An 18,067-nucleotide genomic window follows, 5' to 3' on the forward strand; every position below is an offset into this window, starting at 1 on the left:
CTCAGACGTGTTTGTTGGAGGTGCAAATGCTGTATTTGCCTGTACATTAGTGTCTCCTAAGTGGTTTATCATGATTACTATGTTAGAAAACACCTGCTGCAGAAGTTCCACCAAAGTCCAAAGTTATGAGGGAGGTTCAGTGTCCATCAGTTGTCCATATGAGTCTCAGGACCAGAACAACTTGAAGTACATCTGCAGAGGAAACCAGCCGTCCTCATGTCTGCAGCAGGCACTAATCACCTCTAACAACAGACAAAACACACAGTTCAGTCTGACTGATGACAAGGAGTCAAGAAAATTCACAGTGACCATTACCAGTTTGACCCAAAAGGATTCTGGGTCGTACCTTTGTGGAGTAAAGAGAAACACAGGACTGGATGTTTTCTCTGCTGTTGATCTGGAGGTCAGAGGTGAGAGGTCACAGATGTACCTCATCACACACTGAGTTGAGTCACTGTTGTTTCACATCCATAGAAATGTACATAAAGTAAATGGAGTTTTTGTTTGTTCATCACTAAACTTTGAAAGCTGATGTTTTATTAGGTCATTTGGCTCAAAGCCTCTTCTGTCTCACAGAGTGGTGCTGTGTGAAGTCAAACAAACTGAGCAGCACTGTGGGACGTCCACTAACTATGCAGTGTCCCTATCCACCACAACATGGGACAAACAGGAAGTTCCTCTGTAAGGGAGACCACCACAGAAACTGTACAGACATGGTGACCAGTCAAAACAGCTCAGGACAGACTGACGTCAGGTTCACTCTGCTAGATGATGTTTCTTCCAGTTCTTTCTCAGTGACCATCACAGAGCTGAAAGTAGGTGATGCTGGGACATACTGGTGTGGTTCAGACTCACAGTGGACTTTTGGAAACTACACCAAGATTCAACTGTCACTAGGTAAAAGAGCAACACAGTTACAATGCAGCTGATTATATGAGGGAGCAGTACGACCAGCTGACCTACAAACAATGCACGTAGTGGGTATGGTCACAGTGTGGGGATCCAGTATGTATTCAGGAAGTAGTCCAGGAAATGAGTGTAAATGATCATATCGTCCAGCTGAGTAACAAAACTGATCCTGTGTGTAGATGTGATAAACTAGCAGCTGTATTAAAACACACATTAATGAAGACAGTGATGCTACATTTCTCATATGTGGTTTTACTTCTGCTACTGTGTGTGAATAATAGAACAAATGTCATCAGATAAATGAGGAACATGCTGCTACTGTGAATTATCAGGAAGGATATTTAGACATTTTTTCTTTTTTTCAGATGTGGTGGTCTTTAACCCTGTGGTTTTCATTGTACCGGCTGCACTGATGTTCATAACGATATTTGTCCTGGTTGTAATTTGTAAATACAAATGTCACAAAGTGCAAGGTATGTTTTACATACAGTACAAATGTATGCACACAAACAGAAACATGAACACATACACACAGGCAATGCACATAGATGTGAATTTACAAACAAACTGTACATTTGTACTGTGCTGTTTCCAGGAACTGCAGCCAGAGAGAACAGAACAACCACAGAGCTTGCAGATGAAGAAGAAGCTGATGTGAGAAAACCAAAGTCAAAACCACTGCTAGTGGACACATAAGACTGAAATGTTCATTACAATCTACACTGATCAGCTGCAGCATTAAATCCACCTGGTGATTTTCAGCATGGAAATATGTAATGCTGCCGTGATTGACAGGTGTCAGAATGTGCAGCGCATCACAGCTGGCTGTGTGTGGAGCTGCATAGTTATAGACTGGTCAGACTGTCCATGGTGACCATCATTAAAGCCACCAGATGGATTTAATGTTGTGCACATTACAAATATGTGGGGAAGAATAATGCACCAATGATCAGGACTGTACAGGCAGTGGGATCATCAAAATCAATGGGTTTGTTTAAAACTGTGACTGTGCTGAGCACATTTCACTGCAGTCTGCTGAATAATCCTCTGTCTACAAGTTAGATTTACATACTAGTCATTTAGCAGACGCTTTTATCCAAAGCAACTTACAAGTCAGTACAAGGCACAAGTGTAGGCAGGGCAGTGTGAGGACCCCTACTGGAGGTAGGCCACAGTTGGGATTTGAATCACAGTCTCCCACATGGGAGGCAGTGATGTTACCACTACACTAACCAGCCACCAGATTTACCTGGTGGTGTTTGAGGAAAGATCAGAAGTGTGAAAAAGTTCAACTGGTGGAAATATTATAAACATACAAACATCAGATTTTCATGTTTCTCAGAAACAAGTGGATGTTTAATCCTGGTGATGTCATTAGAGGAAAACTCAGTAGATCATCAGAGACATGACCAGTGTTTTTCTCTGTTTACCACAAATCTCTGCAGGAAACTCTAAAGTAGCTTTAAATTGAAAATATAAAATGTCATGTCAGCAGTTTGACTACATGGATGGCAGTGTCAGTCTCAAATGTCTTATCAACTACTGTTGTTAAAGTTTGAACAGTCATTTAAGTCTCAGCAGGATGAACTATAATACATTTAGTGTTATCATCACGTTAAAACTTTCATTTGTCCTGTAATGTGACTTATAACCAAAAAGTCCTGTACAACTAATGGCTTTCCAGCCTCATATGTATTTTGTGTTCAGTGGTAATTAGTGAATGTTAGTATGTTAAACTAAGATAGTGAAGATGATAAACATCATTAGTATATTAGCATTGTCACTGTGAGCATTTTACCATGAAGATGTTAGCATATGCTAAAAGCATGGCTTTAGACTTTGATCTGGATAATGATCAGTTTCACTGGACTTCACAGTAATCTGACCTGTGTTTTACAGGACGTCTTCCTCTGAAACACATAACAAATGAAATGACTAGTTCACTGATTTTCTTTATTCTTTTTTAGATTCCTGAAAATAATGACGTTGTAGTGTACTCAACGATAAGGACGTCCAACCAGCAGAGCACCTGGAGCCAGTACGACGAAACAGGTGGAGCCCAGCAGGACGAGATGTATGAAAACTTCAACAAAACAGAAGATATTTACTGTAATGAAGTTTACAGTCGTGTCAGTAAGAGATGAACAATATCTACAAATGTTATTGTTGGGTCACAGTTTTCTTTCTTTATCATTAACTGATAATCAACACATACTGTACTCCACTGTAAGAACCACTGTGGTTCAGTTTACTTGTTCTCTTTATTTGTATCCAACATTATGTGTTCAGATCTGTGTTTTAAAATAAGAATAAAATATATTTATCTCTTTCATATCCTTTGCTGTAACCTATAATTAATTATTTGACTTTAACTTTTACACTTATTATGACAAACTGTTTCAGTGTTCAACTAAATACCCAAAATGTAATAATAATATCACTTCCATACTTTAATAGATTAAAATAAAATTATGGAGAGAAACAGAGTACATTTACTTTCATACTGTAGGTGTACAGTTATATTCAGATGTTTAATGTATATGTATGAAGACTTGTATGAGATGAACAAGTTCTAAGCAGATTCAATCACCTGTGATTGGTGCGCAGCTCATAATTAGGTTAGTTTAGTATTCTGTTCGACATAATCCCGACCTTCTCTGGCGTCATGTACACTAATCCATGATAAACTTGTGAGACCAAATTGGCTGCAGATTTTGGAGCAAGGTGCTGCAGTTGCTCTCCACCAACTGCAAAACCTCAGGGTATGATGGGAAACACCTGGCTCTCACCTGATGGTTGGTTCAGGTGTTGAATCAACAACAGGACATTTTAAAGAAATATTTTCTCTTGTATTTACTTTAAAATCGTTTCATTATCATTTTTACTAAGAAAATCTATTTTATTACAGAATAACTGAATTATCAGAGAAGCTGATATAAGTCTTAAACTAGATGATTAAGTGACTAAAATAACATCTGCACAGATGTTTCGGCCCTGACAGGATACAAATCTAACAGATCAATAAATAAATAAATAAATGTATATCTTTAGTTTCTATTGGCAAATTAATGTTTTACATTTATACTTTAATTAGCAAACTGACATTGGTGTTACTGTGTTTCATTGTAATTTTACAATTTTAATGTAAAATATTAAGTTGGAAGGTAAGTATGGAGGTTAAACCAGAAACACATCATCTGCTGTGTAGCTCTTTAACAACAAACAAAAGTAACTGGAAACCGAGTTCTGTATCCGACCTCACAGGATGTGAGTTTTTTTCGCTGTCAGCACAAACAGCAGCTTGAATGCTGCTTGAAAAGTTAACAAATCTATGTCTTTTGCAACTTATTGTCTCCTTAACCTGCTTTTGTTGCGGAACAGTTCATCTCAAACAAGCCTTATATCTACGTGTGTCAACTGTGTCACTGAAATAAACATATGAATAACTTACTAATGTATACATATATAGTATAAAGACATTAGGTTGGAGCGCCCTTGGTGGCTGAAATGTGACACTTTTTGTACTACCTCAGTCAGTTTAACTGATATGAGAATATGAGAATGAATTACTGTTATAATTTCTCTCTCTTTAGGTGTATAACTAGTAAAGCTCAGATGATCAAAGAGTTCAGTGTTTACCCGGCACACTGACACAAGTTTTGAGTGGAAGATTTCTACATTAGAATAATTTATTTTGTAGTTTCTCTTTTCTCACAAAAACATTAAGATGTGGTGTCTTCAAATTCTGCTGTTCATCCTCTTCAGTAAGTTATTTGAAATAAACAAAGATCTTTATTGTTATTTATGCAAACACAAGCATTGTATAGAATAATAGTACACTGAGATTGAAAAGAAAAACATACGTATGTGTGTGTCTTCATAAACATAAAATAAAAAAACAAACAAACATCAATTTTAATCTATTTCTCATTGTTTTCAGAGATTATCCATGTGTTAAGTTTCCTGCTCTTATGCCAAAGGATACGAGTCTAATGAGAAGTACTTGTGCAGAAACAACTGCAGCAGTGATGATGTTTTAATCACGACAGCAGCACATAAGAACAGATACTCCATCAGTGATGACACAAACGAGTTTTCACAGCCACCATCTCTAATCTTAATAAAAATGATTCTGGAAAATACCGGTGTGGGGTGACGAAGAGTGGAGGCAGTGAGGCAGTTTATTACATTTCAGTAGCAGAGTGCAACAGTGTATATGTTGTCACAGCAGAGTACAGCACTCTGAAGGTTCTAATGATGAACGTCCCTCATAGTCATACAATGGACAAGGACATAAAGTGTCTCAAATTTCATTGCCCTTCCCCTTCCCTGTTCTAATCCTTCTCCACCTATACTTCTTCAACCTTAATTTCTCTGTGGATCCATTGTTCCAAAACTCAATAAACTGCCTAAACAGCCCAATTGACCTAAAAACATTTTATTTATTTATTTTACCAATTTGTGTAAGAACAAACATGGCTGATGGCAATAATGGAGGTAGTAATTGGGGAAACAGTAAGATTATAGACAATACAGTTGTTTTAGCAAACAGTTTTTCCTCAGTTCTTGAAAACTTCACCCATTTTCTCAAAACCTTACATACAAATCCAACATCCAACTACATCAAAGCCAAACTATCACCTCAAAATCATGTGACCTGTGTGCAAAACCAAATAATGTGTTCAGATCATAAACACAGCAAGTAAACATATTTACCACAGAGCAATCATTAGATACACATAAAATACGCTTGGTCAAAGCATCCAGGCCATGTAGTTGTAGTACAAAAAAATGTTTCTTGTAAATTAAATTAGGAAACAATTGTCATAAGTTAAAGCGATATCTACATTTAGCTCTTTACTAACAAAACACACAAACCACATTACAGCACAACCACTGTAATTGAGAGTCATTCTGCAACATCATATCATGTTGTAGGGTTCATCTATGTCACAGACATCAGGGGGGAGGAGAAAAACTCCTCCCCCCTGAAGTGCTGGTTGTTGGCGAACCACTCGTGTATTATGTCCCAAACTATGATGTAAACAGGCTGCACTGCACATGCAGCCATAATATCCTGCAGACTACCCAGAAATATAAGATGTTCAATTTTATATGGCCCCAGGTTTGCATGATTATGGAGAACCTCCCAGTTACTTATGGCTTATGGCTTATGGCACCACGTTGGCCAGGGACTTGTCCCTGCCTCTCCGCCTCCTTGGACCAGATTGAACCCTGCTTCAACTATGAAAATGTATTCATGGGGCCTTTTCATGGAATACAGTTCCAACACTCTATAGAAATAGATAAATAGTTTAGTACACTAGGTGATACAAAAGACAGAGTTCTGCAAAAGTAACAACTCCAACTTCTAGTTTACCGAAACAGTGGACCTGTGAGCACAAAATTGCACTGGAAGCATCAGTTCTTACTTGTACATAGGGTAGAGATATTTGACTCTTGCAGAGTTGCACCCAAAGGGTACTCTGTACACTTGTTTCATGTAAAGTCTGTTGCGTTGTGAAACATGGTCAATAGTTGACAGAGATACACAGTGTCAGTCACTCTCTGCTGGATTTCATGGAGTCAGATGGCATTATTTTGAAGCACCATCTGTTTCAGAAGGGTCAAATTATTGACATGCATCAACCTCAAAAAAAAAAAAATCTAAAAATGCATTATGAAAAACTGAAAGGATAGTGGGCAACCACTATCTTTGAGGAGAAAATGTGGTCAGTAATAAAATCTTGAATGATTGTGATCGGCAATCACTTAAACACAAAAAACAAACAAACAGCAGAACTCAGTTATGTTTAATAGTGAAAGTAAGAACATTTCCAGAGGCACAATGTGCGAAGGGAATTCAAAGGATTGGAACTAACCAGTTGTGTAGCCTTAAGAAAACCAAATAAAGGCTTCAACTTGCCAAGGAGCATAAAGATTGGATTGGAGCAATGGAAGAATGTGGTCTGATGAGTCCAGATTTACCCTGTTCCTGAGTGATGGGAGCATCAGGGTAAGAAGAGAGGAGGGCGAAGTGATGTTATGCCTAGTCCCTACCGTACAAGCCTGTGGGGGCAGTGCTATGATCTGGGGTTGCTGCAGTTGGTCAGGTCCAGGTTCAGCAACAGTATGTGTCCAAAAGACAGACTTCTTGTATTACTGTTGTTGTTAATAACATTTAATAACAATGTATTTAATAAGTGTTAAACTGTTCAGCTAAATACCCAAAATGTAAATGGTCTTTGTACTCTTTACCTATTGAGATTAATGTGATTAAAAATATATTTAATTAATTACATACTATGTCAAATATTCTAAATTAATCACATGGTTATATTTTATCTGTGAAATCAATGTCACTGTCTGTATAATAATGTAAAGTAAAATAATGAAAAAAATAAAAAGATAAAAAAATAAATAAAGTAATATTATTCATAATACTGAAATGGCAATAAAATATATGCAGTATTCAGTAAAAGGTTTTGGGGTGTTTGATATGTGTACGAGTGTTTATTGTTCACACAGATCTTGTTGCACAGTCAGTGGACTCATCTTGCCATACTTCTGTAACTGACACTCACACTTCCAGGTCATCTCTCTCGTTGGCGTCCGCTTTCTCAGCATCCCACCGAATCTTTGCCTTCACAGAACGTCGTGTAGATATGGAGAACACGACCCAGCTCATTGTACAGGCGTTGATCTTATCTCATCTAGACTACTGCAATGCATTGCTGATGGGGTTACCGGCATCCACGACCAAACCCCTCCAGATGATCCAAAATGCCTCATTTTCAATCAATCAAAAAGGTCTCATGTCACACCGCTCTTCATATCTTTGTATTGGCTTCTTGTGGCTGCAAGGATCAAGTTCAAAGCTCTGTCTCTTGCCTACAGAGTGGTTAACTCCACAGTTCCATCTTAACTTAGTTCAATCATTCAGGTCTACATCCCCTCCCATCCACTGCGCTCACCCGGGGAACGACGTCTAGTGGTACCAGCACCACACAGAGACCAAGGAAAACTCGTCAGCTCAGTGATCCCACTATGGCGGAATGAGCTGCCTATCTCTGCACGCTCAGCCACCTCACTTGCAATCTTTAAAAAACTGCTTAAAACAGAACTCTTCAGCATCTTCCTTTACACTACTCTTTTGTTCTTACATCTCTTGAAACAGAAACACTTTCTGATAGCACATTGCTTTGATGTTGTTTCTCCTTGACCTAGATTTTGTTTGCTTTCCTTGTTCCTCACTTGTAAATCGCTTTGGATTAAAAGCATCTGCTAAATGACTAAATGTAAAATGTAAATGTGGAGAGGGTGTCTGCCTCCCGAACCTGAACTGGGAGCTGGTTCTACAGGAGAGGGGCTTGATAGCTAAAGGCTCTGCCTCCCATTCTACATTTGGAAACTCTAGGAACCACAAGTAAACCTGCAGTTTGAGAACTGAGAGTTCTGCTGGGAAAATATGGAACTATGAGGTCTTTAAGCTAAGATGGAGCCTGATTAGTAAGGGATTTATAAGTTAGGAGAAGGATTTTAAATTCAATTCTGGATTTCACAGGGAGACAATGGAGAGAAGCTAACATAGGAGAAATATGATCTCTCTTGCTAAGTCCAGTCAGAAATCTGGCTGGAGCATTTTGGATTAACTGGAGGCTTTTTAATGAGTTATTGGGACATCCTATTAATAATGAATTACAATAGTCCAGTCTGGAAGTAATACATGCATGGACTAGTTTTTCAGCATCACTTTGGGACAGGATGCTCCTAATTTTAACAATGTTTCTCAGGTGGAAGACAGTTCTAGAGATTTCTTTGATGTATGAAGTGAAGGAGATATCCTGATCAAAGATAACTCCGAGATTTCTTACAGTGTTACTTGAGGCCAATACTAAGTCATCGAGGGTGAGAACGTGATTAGACATAGTGTCTCTGAGATTTTTAGGCCCAAACAGTGTAACCTCTGTCTTGTCTGGATTTAGGAGAAGGAAATTGGAGGAAATCCAGGCCTTTATGTCTTTTAAGCATGCTTGAAGTGTGACTAATGGATTAGTTTCTTCTGGTTTCATAGATAAATATAGCTGGGTATCATCTACAGAACAATGGAAATGTATAGAGTGCTTCCTAATAATATTGCCCAAGGGGGACATATATAAAGTGAAAAGAATCGGTCCAAGCACAGATCCCTGTGGAACTCCATAGCTAATTTTGTTGTGCTAAAAGATCCATCATTAACATGTACAAACTGAAATCTATCTGATAGATATGATTTAAACCACTCTAGTGCTGTTCTTTTGAACCCAATGACATGTCCAGTCTATAGTGTCAAATGCAGCACTAAGATCTAACAAGACGAGTATAGAGAGTAGTCCAAGATCATTAGTGACCTTTACCAGTGCTGTTTCTGTCAGGATTCAGGCCTCATACCTGCCTGTTTGGACGTTTTTGTCTCCCCCTTCTGTTTGTTTTCTCCATTCCTGCACCTCCACCTCCACTCAACCCATGGACCCCTGATTGACTGATTGGTTTCACCTGTGTTCCCCTTTTGTTTTATAAGCTTCCCTCAGTCCTTTCTTCTCTGTTGGTTCGTCACGTTGTGTTATGTGTCATGTCATGTTATGTTGTATAGGGTCCTCTGCATCCTCAGCAACTCTCGTTCGTCCGTCAGGTTCCTCTTTTGTTTGATGGACTGTTTCCCCACATGTGAGTTTTGTTTGCCTGCGACTGCAGTGATTTTCTGTTGTCACTTTGTATTTTTGGTTTTGGCGTTTGCTCCTGTGTTGCTTTGCCCTCGACAGTAGTTTTCTTTTGTTACTTTGTATTTTTTAGTCTGTCGGTTTTGTGCTGTGTAGTCCTGTGTTAAGTCAGTCAGTTATTTGTGTGTTTAGTTATTTTATATTTTTTTACCTGCATTCCTGCATTGTTTTAGGTTGATACTTGGTCTGTCTGTTCCTGGTTTTTGTTAGTTCTTATCCACCGTGGTTTTGGGTCTTTTTGTGTTGATACTTTGTTAGTGTTTGTTTGGTTTCCCCGTGTCCCTGACTTTTGTTGTTAATAAATAGTTCATTTTGTACTTACCTGTTTACTCCATGTCAGTCCGTTCCCTCACAGTTTCTGTGCTATGATGTACTCTAAATCCTGACTGGAAACTTTCTGTTGTGATATTTAATTGTCTTTGTCCCTTCCTGGTTTTCCCAAAAATGTAGCATGGATTGTGGATAATAGACAAAGTCTGGTGGGAATCCAAAAGAGTCAAAGAATGTAGCATCACCATTGTCATCCAGGGTCAAGGCAACCCAGTGCTCCCCCAGGAGATGACGTGGATCGGTGTTGACTATAAAGTAGACGGGTCTTTTAAAATTCTTTTGGAGTAACTGTAACTCGTCTGAAGCCCAAACCGCAGAAAACATCGCCCAGTAAATGATGTAAAAGGTTTTGAATCTGATGGTTGTTTATTGTGACTAGCTCAGTAATAATGCACCAGGATATTTCTTTTTGAATTTATTTCAAGGAGTGAGTTGTAGCAGGCATACACAATGAGCGTTGTTGTGTGAGGTAATGGATTTCCAAAACGCATCTCTAACCTTAATGTACCCGTGGTCACAGGTCATAGCGCTTCTGTGTCTTCATTAGGTGTGAGATTAAAGACAAATAAGGCATAGCCATGCTGAAAATTATCCCTTTCTATGCATAGAGGTAAATCTTTAAGATGCTGGCCGAAAAGAGTGAGTAGAACTCTCTGACTGCTTGGTTGTCGCCAAAATTAGGCTGGTATGCTTTTGCAGGTATTTGTCTTCCATCCTGACAGAGCGCCAAGTATTCCACGTAATTATGCACAAAGTTGAAGGGGGACAATTTGCTCTGCCAACACCACATATTTTGGCATAGTACCGAGAAACAGGTTTTCCTGGTTGCACACTCTGGGATAGAATAGGTTTTCACCTTGATGGGTATAAAGCATTACCTCTCATTAATGCTGCAGAGTGTCCGATGCGTACCGACGGTGATACTGTGACTTTCTTGATATACAAGGAGGCCCCTAGTATTTTCAACCTATAATCGGCATTAGTTGCATGCATGAGACAAAAACTGTCACTGGCTCTGAACAGCTTGATTCTCAAATCCACAGAGTTCAAAAGAAGCCTCGCATAGAAAAGTATATCAGCATGGATAGGCCCCAGAAGATGAAATGCCTTAGACTCTTCAATGAAGGTGGCCCTTTTCAGTAACCCTCTATTTGGTCCATTATTTGTAACGATCGAGTCCATATAGCCAGCCGTGTCTTTGAAAAAGCAACTTGCTGTAACTGCCTCACACCACCATAACTTGCAGGATGTGCTGGATCGTAATACTTTTTTTTTTTTTTTTTTTTTTTTTTTTTATTAACACATTAAGTTTACGGGCCATCTGTACACTCTTGTTTGGATTTACAGACTAAGGCTAAAGTAAATCTTTGATGTTTTTAATTCATAAAAAGACACCAGTGTTAGTCGAAAAACAAAGTTTTATTTATTGTATCACAGAACATTGTTATTGCATCACTTATCATTACGATGCTTGATCACTTTTAATGCATGAATCAGGACGCCGGCTCCGTTTTTACACAAGATGTGAGAATGTAGTTTTTTCAACTCCTTCATCACATGAATGGTTTGCATGTTTTTTAAAAGACAAAAGTAATTGTGTCAACAATAAATGTGTATAATGTAAACAGCTGAAACAAATTCAATTAATTCTCCTGAAAAACATCTACCACTTTAGAAAATGCTATGCCTGAATTTTTCCAGAAGATGGAAAAACAGCGGTTATTAATTTTGAGGTCCTCAGTCTTTTTTTCACTTTCTCAAAATGCACCCAGAAGAAATGCTCAGGGATCCCCCACAGACACTTGTGACTGGTCTGGCTCGGATGGTTTGTCAGACAGCCGTAGCAGTTGTCCTTCTGGTGGTCGTATATGGCTATGTACACCAACTGACCAGAGATTTCACCGTGTCAAGCAATATACAGGATAACGAGCTGTCCGCATTGTAAACGCCACCGTGCTCAGCCAATGAGAGCGGAGTCTGCTAAGGGAATTGCTCGGGGGAATCAGTTGCAGCTGAAGAAGCACAAATTTGTGTTGCATCAAGTATCCCCTTGTACTTTGCGCAGCCATCAGAGTTACAGATCAGACACTGTAGAGGCGACGTACTCTGAACAATGTCGATATCCTGAGGAAGCTCTGGTGGGGTTACGTACCCACTGTGTAACCCATCACAATCAATCAGTCAGCGTTGTGTCCGTCGCGTTGAAATGATGAAGGCGAATGGCGAAGCGCCTCCTAAAAGACTCAATTGTTGATGTGACCCGTGTTTTTGAGGGTAGGGGCCTTATGCACTCAAGATGAAATGGCCGTTTGGCTGCTGTTTGAAAACGCCTGATAAGGATACACGACTGGACTTATGTCACTGTGAGATATGAGGAGGTGGCCATGGCCACTTGGAGACTGTTTGAACACGCATGATGAGGGGTCGAGACTGGAGGCTAGGGTGGGGCCAGCATAATGCTGCTGGCTGCACAGAGTGGAGGCTGGGTTGGGGCAAGGATAGTGCTGCGGCAGCGCTTCAGCATGGACACTAACACATGAATTAGTTTTTAATGGACTCATTGCAGTGGTAAGTGCAACATGTTTGACTTCAAGAATAAATCGGTGAGTAGACTCGCTGCAAAGTGTCTTGGCCAATAAATATTGGTTTTATTAATCACAAGCTGTGCCTTAACTCATAGGTTTTAAGCACCCCTTTTGTATAGAAATTAAACTGCCTTATATAGACAATAAACCCTCTGGGTCTATTGAAGGTAATTAAACCAACATTGATCAAAAAGTGAATATTGACAGATAAAAATCAGATGTCATCATTCATGAAGGGCCTCTGTTATTAATTATGTCAATTTAATATATATAATTATAGATTCGTCTGGGGGGGCAAGCAACATATCCGCAGGGTATGGTCCAGGGGGCAGTCGGATGGTGTCATTTCCAGGGGCGGGGTTATGATGTCAGGGCCATCAATTAAAATTTTGACAGAAAGTTGTATATACTAATATTCTCTCACACTCACTTTGAAAAACTCATATTAAATTGGATTTTAAATATTGAATTTGAAATTGGGAAATTGTAAAATTGATGACAGCAACACATCTCAGATGTTTGAACAAAAATAAGAAAAGTAGTAGGAGTGGTACTGAGAAGACCTAGAAGAACATTTTACAACTAGTTAGGGTTACTGGCAACATGTCAGTAACATGACTGTAGAATAAAAGCTTCTTAGAGAGCCAGACTGTTAGAAGTAAAGCAGAAACTCACTAATCTGTACATAAAATCTACAAATACAAAGTCAAGTCAAACCCTGTCAAAAATTGTCAGTATTAAAAAAAATGTCCTCCTAAAGCCCACTTTCACAATTTTTGATATTCTGATGACAAACACTTTTTATTTGGGATTTATTCTTACGTAAGAACAAAATCTATGCAAACTCAAGACCACTATTTCTTTGCCATCATGCTTTTGCAAAATTATTGCAAAAAGTTATTTCATTTTCATTGATTCTACGCTTGTCTTGCAGGAATTAAAATTGTGTTTTATAAATAATTTTAGAATTATTTTACAAAACATTATGGTATTTTTAAAATGAATAAACACAAAGGTTCACATTGTAGACATCACATTCACTTCCCTTCTTGATTTCTGTGCGAGAGCCTGTTTGTACACACGGCCCTTCAGATTCACGCATTTTTATGGGCACCGACGGAGCATATACCTATGCTTAATAGTAACAAATAGAACACAGCTCAACTACAAGGACAATGAGATTCATCAACTATAAGAAGAGAGGTATGAGGAAAATTAGCTGTCACAAGCTGGATGAAGGAATCCATGGCCAGAGATAAAAAGACTACAGGAAGAGTTTAAGGTATTTTTTTAACAACAAAGGTACACGGGAAGACTGTTGGAAACTTGTCAGTGCAGAATGACTGTGGAGGTCTGGGTGAACCGGAAGTAGTCCGTGACAGAAAATGGTGGTGTGAGGTCACGGCCAATATGGCCGACCAACAGGGAGCATGTGGAGCAGATGGAGACAGCGTTTGCCGGGAATGGCGGCTGGGAACAGTGTAATGAATCCAGGAGCGCACAGCGAACACAGAAAGACAGTCCAAATCCTAACACCGTTGATGATGATGATGATGAAAACCAAAGTCCAGTAAACAGTGTAATAATATAGTCCAGGGTGATATACAGCGGCAGTTCAAACACTAAGTCCAACAGGCTAATATCTGAGGTCAAGGGTAATCCAGGTCATACACAGTTAGGCAGTTCAGAGATAAGTCCGGCAGGCAAAATCCATCATAGAAAAGACAGTCCAGGTCAAAACACTTAGGAGGTCCAAACAGTCCGATCAGGGAAGGGAACAAAAAAGGAGAGAACAACTCAGGGGAAAACACTCACAGTAGCTGAGGGGTAGGCTGAAGACGGGTTCAGGTGAGGCAGGTCTGGTGAGTGGAATCATGCAGGGACAGGGCAGAAGGAGTACAGGTCAAGGAAGGGGGATCAGACAGAGACAGGATCAGGTCGGGTACTGTGAGCAGGGGAAGGAGGACGAGGAGAACGCAGATCAGGAGGGATAAACTCACAGGGTCAGATCAGATCAGAGGGTCTGGATGGGTGCTGGATAGTTATACAGAGGTTGAGGTTAGACTATCTGGCAAGGGAGAAAGGTAAGCAGATCTGTATATGTAGTCTGGGGGAAACCAGCTGCAATCAATCATGTGAGTGAGGGTAATCAGGCTGGGAGGAGAAAGCCTACTCTCCTACTCAAAAAGCCTACTCTGGACTCAGGGGTTTTAGTGAATTAGACCAATATCCAATCTACCTTTTGTCTCTAAAATTCTGGAAAAGGTAGTTTCTAAAGCAATTACACGACCACTAATTCCAGTCAGGATTTAGAGTACATCATAGTACAGAAACAGCACTAGTAAAGGTCACTAATGGTCTTCTATTAGCATCAGACAATGGACTACTCTCGTATCTATCAGATAGATTTCAGTTTGTACACGTTAATGATGAGTCTTCGATGCACAGCAAAGTTAGCTATGGAGTTCCACAGGGATCTGTGCTTGGACCGATTCTTTTCACTTTATATATGTCCCCCCTTAGGCAATATTATTAGGAAGCACTCTATAAATTTCCATTGTTATGCAGATGATACCCAGCTATATTTATCTATGAAACCAGGAGAAACTAATCAATTAGTCAAACTTCAAGCATGCTTAAAAGACATAAAGGCCTGGATGACCTCCAATTTCCTAAATCCAGACAAGACAGAGGTTATTTTATTTGGACCTAAAAATCTCAGAGACACTATGTCTAATTACATTCTCACCCTCGATGACTTAGTATTAGCCTCAAGTAACACTGTAAGAAACCTCGGAGTTATCTTTGATCAGGATATCTCCTTCACTTCATACATCAAAGAAACTGCCTTTTTCCACCAGAAATATTGTTAAAATTAGGAGCATCCTGTCCCAAAGTGATGCTGAAAAACTAGGCCATGCATTTGTTACTCCCAGACTGGACTATTGTAATTCATTATTAATAGGATGTCCCAATAACTCATTAAAAAGCCTCCAGTTAATCCAAAATGCTGCAGCCAGATTTCTGACTGGACTTAGTAAGAGAGATCTTATTTCTCCAATGTTAGCTTCTCTCCATTGTCTCCCTGTAAAATCCAGAATTGAATTTAAAATTCTTCTCCTCATTTATAAATTCCTTAATAATCAGGCTCCATCTTATCTTAAAGACCTCATAGTTCCATATTTTCCCAGCAGAACACTCTCTTCTCAGGCTGCAAGTTTACTTGTGGTTCCTAGAGTTTCCAAATGTAGAATGGGAGGCAGAGCCTTTAGCTATCAAGCCCCTCTCCTGTGGAACCAGCTCCCAGTTCAGGTTCGGGAGGCAGACACCCTCTCCACATTTAAGACTAGACTTAAAACTTTCCTTTTTTATAAAGCTTATTGTTAGAGATGGATCAGGTGACTCTGAACCATCTCTTAGTTATGCTGCTAGAGCTTAGTCTGCTGGGGGAACTCTATTAATAAACTGAGCTCCTCTCCTCTGTCCTTCCTCCTGTATCATTGCAAATGCCACCATTGCATGTCATTAACTTTGTGTCTTCTCTCTCCTGTAGTTGTGTTTCCTCCTCTCTGTCTCCCTCTCTCTGTACTTTTCTGCAGGTATCTTCGGCCTGGAGCTGTACATCTCCAGAATCCAGTTGACCTGCCCAATGTTCTTGTTGCTTGTTGTTGTTTTTTTGCCTGCTGTTCTTTTCTCTCTTCTCTTTCCACTCACCCCAACCGGTCGAGGCAGATGGCCGCCCACTTTGAGCCTGGTTCTGCTGGAGGTCTCTTCCTCTAAAGCAGGGGTGGGCAATTAATTTTTATCAGGGGTCGCATGAGAAGCCTGAATTGTGTCAGAGGGCCACCAACTTTCTTTCATTGTAAAATACTTAAATTAAATATTTTGAATACCTGGTACTGATAATCAGAAGAATGAAGCACTCTGTAAATATGTATATTAGGTTATGTGAAACTGTGGTCTATTGGTTAAATAAGAAAAACAATTATTGAACCAGTCTTGGGGATAACCTGGCGAACAGCATCACCTTCACTCACACACGTGTATACGCGAGTGAAGGTGCTACGTCTACGACGTGCATACGTAGCGACGTAACGCTTTTCAAAATAAAATTTCAAAATAAAATTTCAAAATAAAATTTCAAAATAACATTTCAAAATAACATTTCAAAATAACATTTCAAAATAACATTTCAAAATAACATTTCAAAATAACATTTCAAAATAACATTTTCAAAATAACATTTCAAAATAACATTTCAAAATAACATTTCAAAATAAAAGTTTAAAAAAAAGTTTAATTTATGGTGTTTATGATTGGCCTCACGCGGGCCGGACAGGGACGTACAAAGGGCCGGATGTGGCCCGCGGGCCTTAATTTGCCCAGGTCTGCTCAAAAGGGACATTTTCCTCTCCACTGTTGCCTAAAGCTTGCTCAAATGGGATTGTTGGGTTTTCTGTATAATGTTTTGTATAATTATTCTCTGTAAGGTCTTAAACCTTGCACTGAAAAGTGCTTTGAGATGACTTCAGTTGAATTGGCGCTATACAAATAAAACTGAATTGAAATTAATTGAATTGAAAAGCCAAGCAGCAATGAGGCCGGAACTATGACATTAGCAGTTTAAGTACATGTCATGATTCATAACTATATTTGTCTTAGAACTGTTCATAATAACAAATTTAAGAAAAAAGTGTAGGAAGGTATTGGTAAATGAGGTCCACTGTTCCTCAACGTTGAATTACAAAGACTTAAAATGTATCATTATTTATAGTACATAATGTCATCAAAAGATTCTGGGAATCTGATCTGATTGTCTATGTGCAGGGAACCTGGCCAAAATACAATATTGGAAGCCTGAAGAAGCCATGAAGCATAAACTACAACTTTTCCATTTCACATCCAGCTTTGATGGTTATTGCCCATTTCTATTTCTACCATTTTTTTATGTTCTGTTATACACATGCCATACGAAATAAAAACATGTTTACAAAGTTATATGAAACTAAACAGTCAGCAGTCCAAAGAAATGTTATTGTTTGTGATACAGTTTTTTCACAGAAGACCAACACTGTGGAACAAGTCAAATCACAAGCAACACATATTCCAAGTAAACAAATCAACGGTTTGTGTGTGTTCACGTGTTGAACTTTGGTGTCATTGTTTGACATCAGTGACACAGGAAATAAAACAAGAGTTCATATCAATTTGATTAATTGATTAGTTAATTGATAAGTTTTCTTCTTCTTTCATAGATAAATACAGCTGGATATCATTTGAAGAAGGCTTTATTTTGTCACATGTGGGGGGAGCAGTGGGCAGCCACAAACAGCGCCCAGGAAGTTGGCGTGGAGAGTCTTGCTCAAAGACACAGCTGGTGACAGAGAAGGGGTTTGAACCAGGAAGGCTACCCAGGCTGATGCTCTACCCATTAACCCACCAGGTCACGTTATCATCTACATAGCAATAGAAATGTATAGTGTT

General features: G+C 39.2%; 1 protein-coding gene across 1 annotated transcript in view; it reads left to right on the forward strand.

The window, feature by feature from the left end:
* LOC113162437 (polymeric immunoglobulin receptor-like) overlaps positions 1–3,211 on the forward strand; it is a 29,934-nt gene extending 26,723 nt beyond the window's left edge. Inside the window, exons 6-9 of the mRNA XM_026360570.1 lie at positions 577–897; positions 1,275–1,382; positions 1,505–1,563; positions 2,877–3,211. Of these exons, the coding sequence (XP_026216355.1) occupies positions 577–897; positions 1,275–1,382; positions 1,505–1,563; positions 2,877–3,053 (665 nt within the window). The 3' untranslated portion in view covers positions 3,054–3,211. The remainder of the gene's footprint in view (positions 1–576; positions 898–1,274; positions 1,383–1,504; positions 1,564–2,876) is intronic.
* Positions 3,212–18,067: the final 14,856 nt, after the last annotated feature.

The sequence above is a fragment of the Anabas testudineus genome, chromosome 1, assembly GCF_900324465.2.
Source record: "Anabas testudineus chromosome 1, fAnaTes1.2, whole genome shotgun sequence".
Lineage (NCBI taxonomy): Eukaryota > Metazoa > Chordata > Actinopteri > Anabantiformes > Anabantidae > Anabas > Anabas testudineus.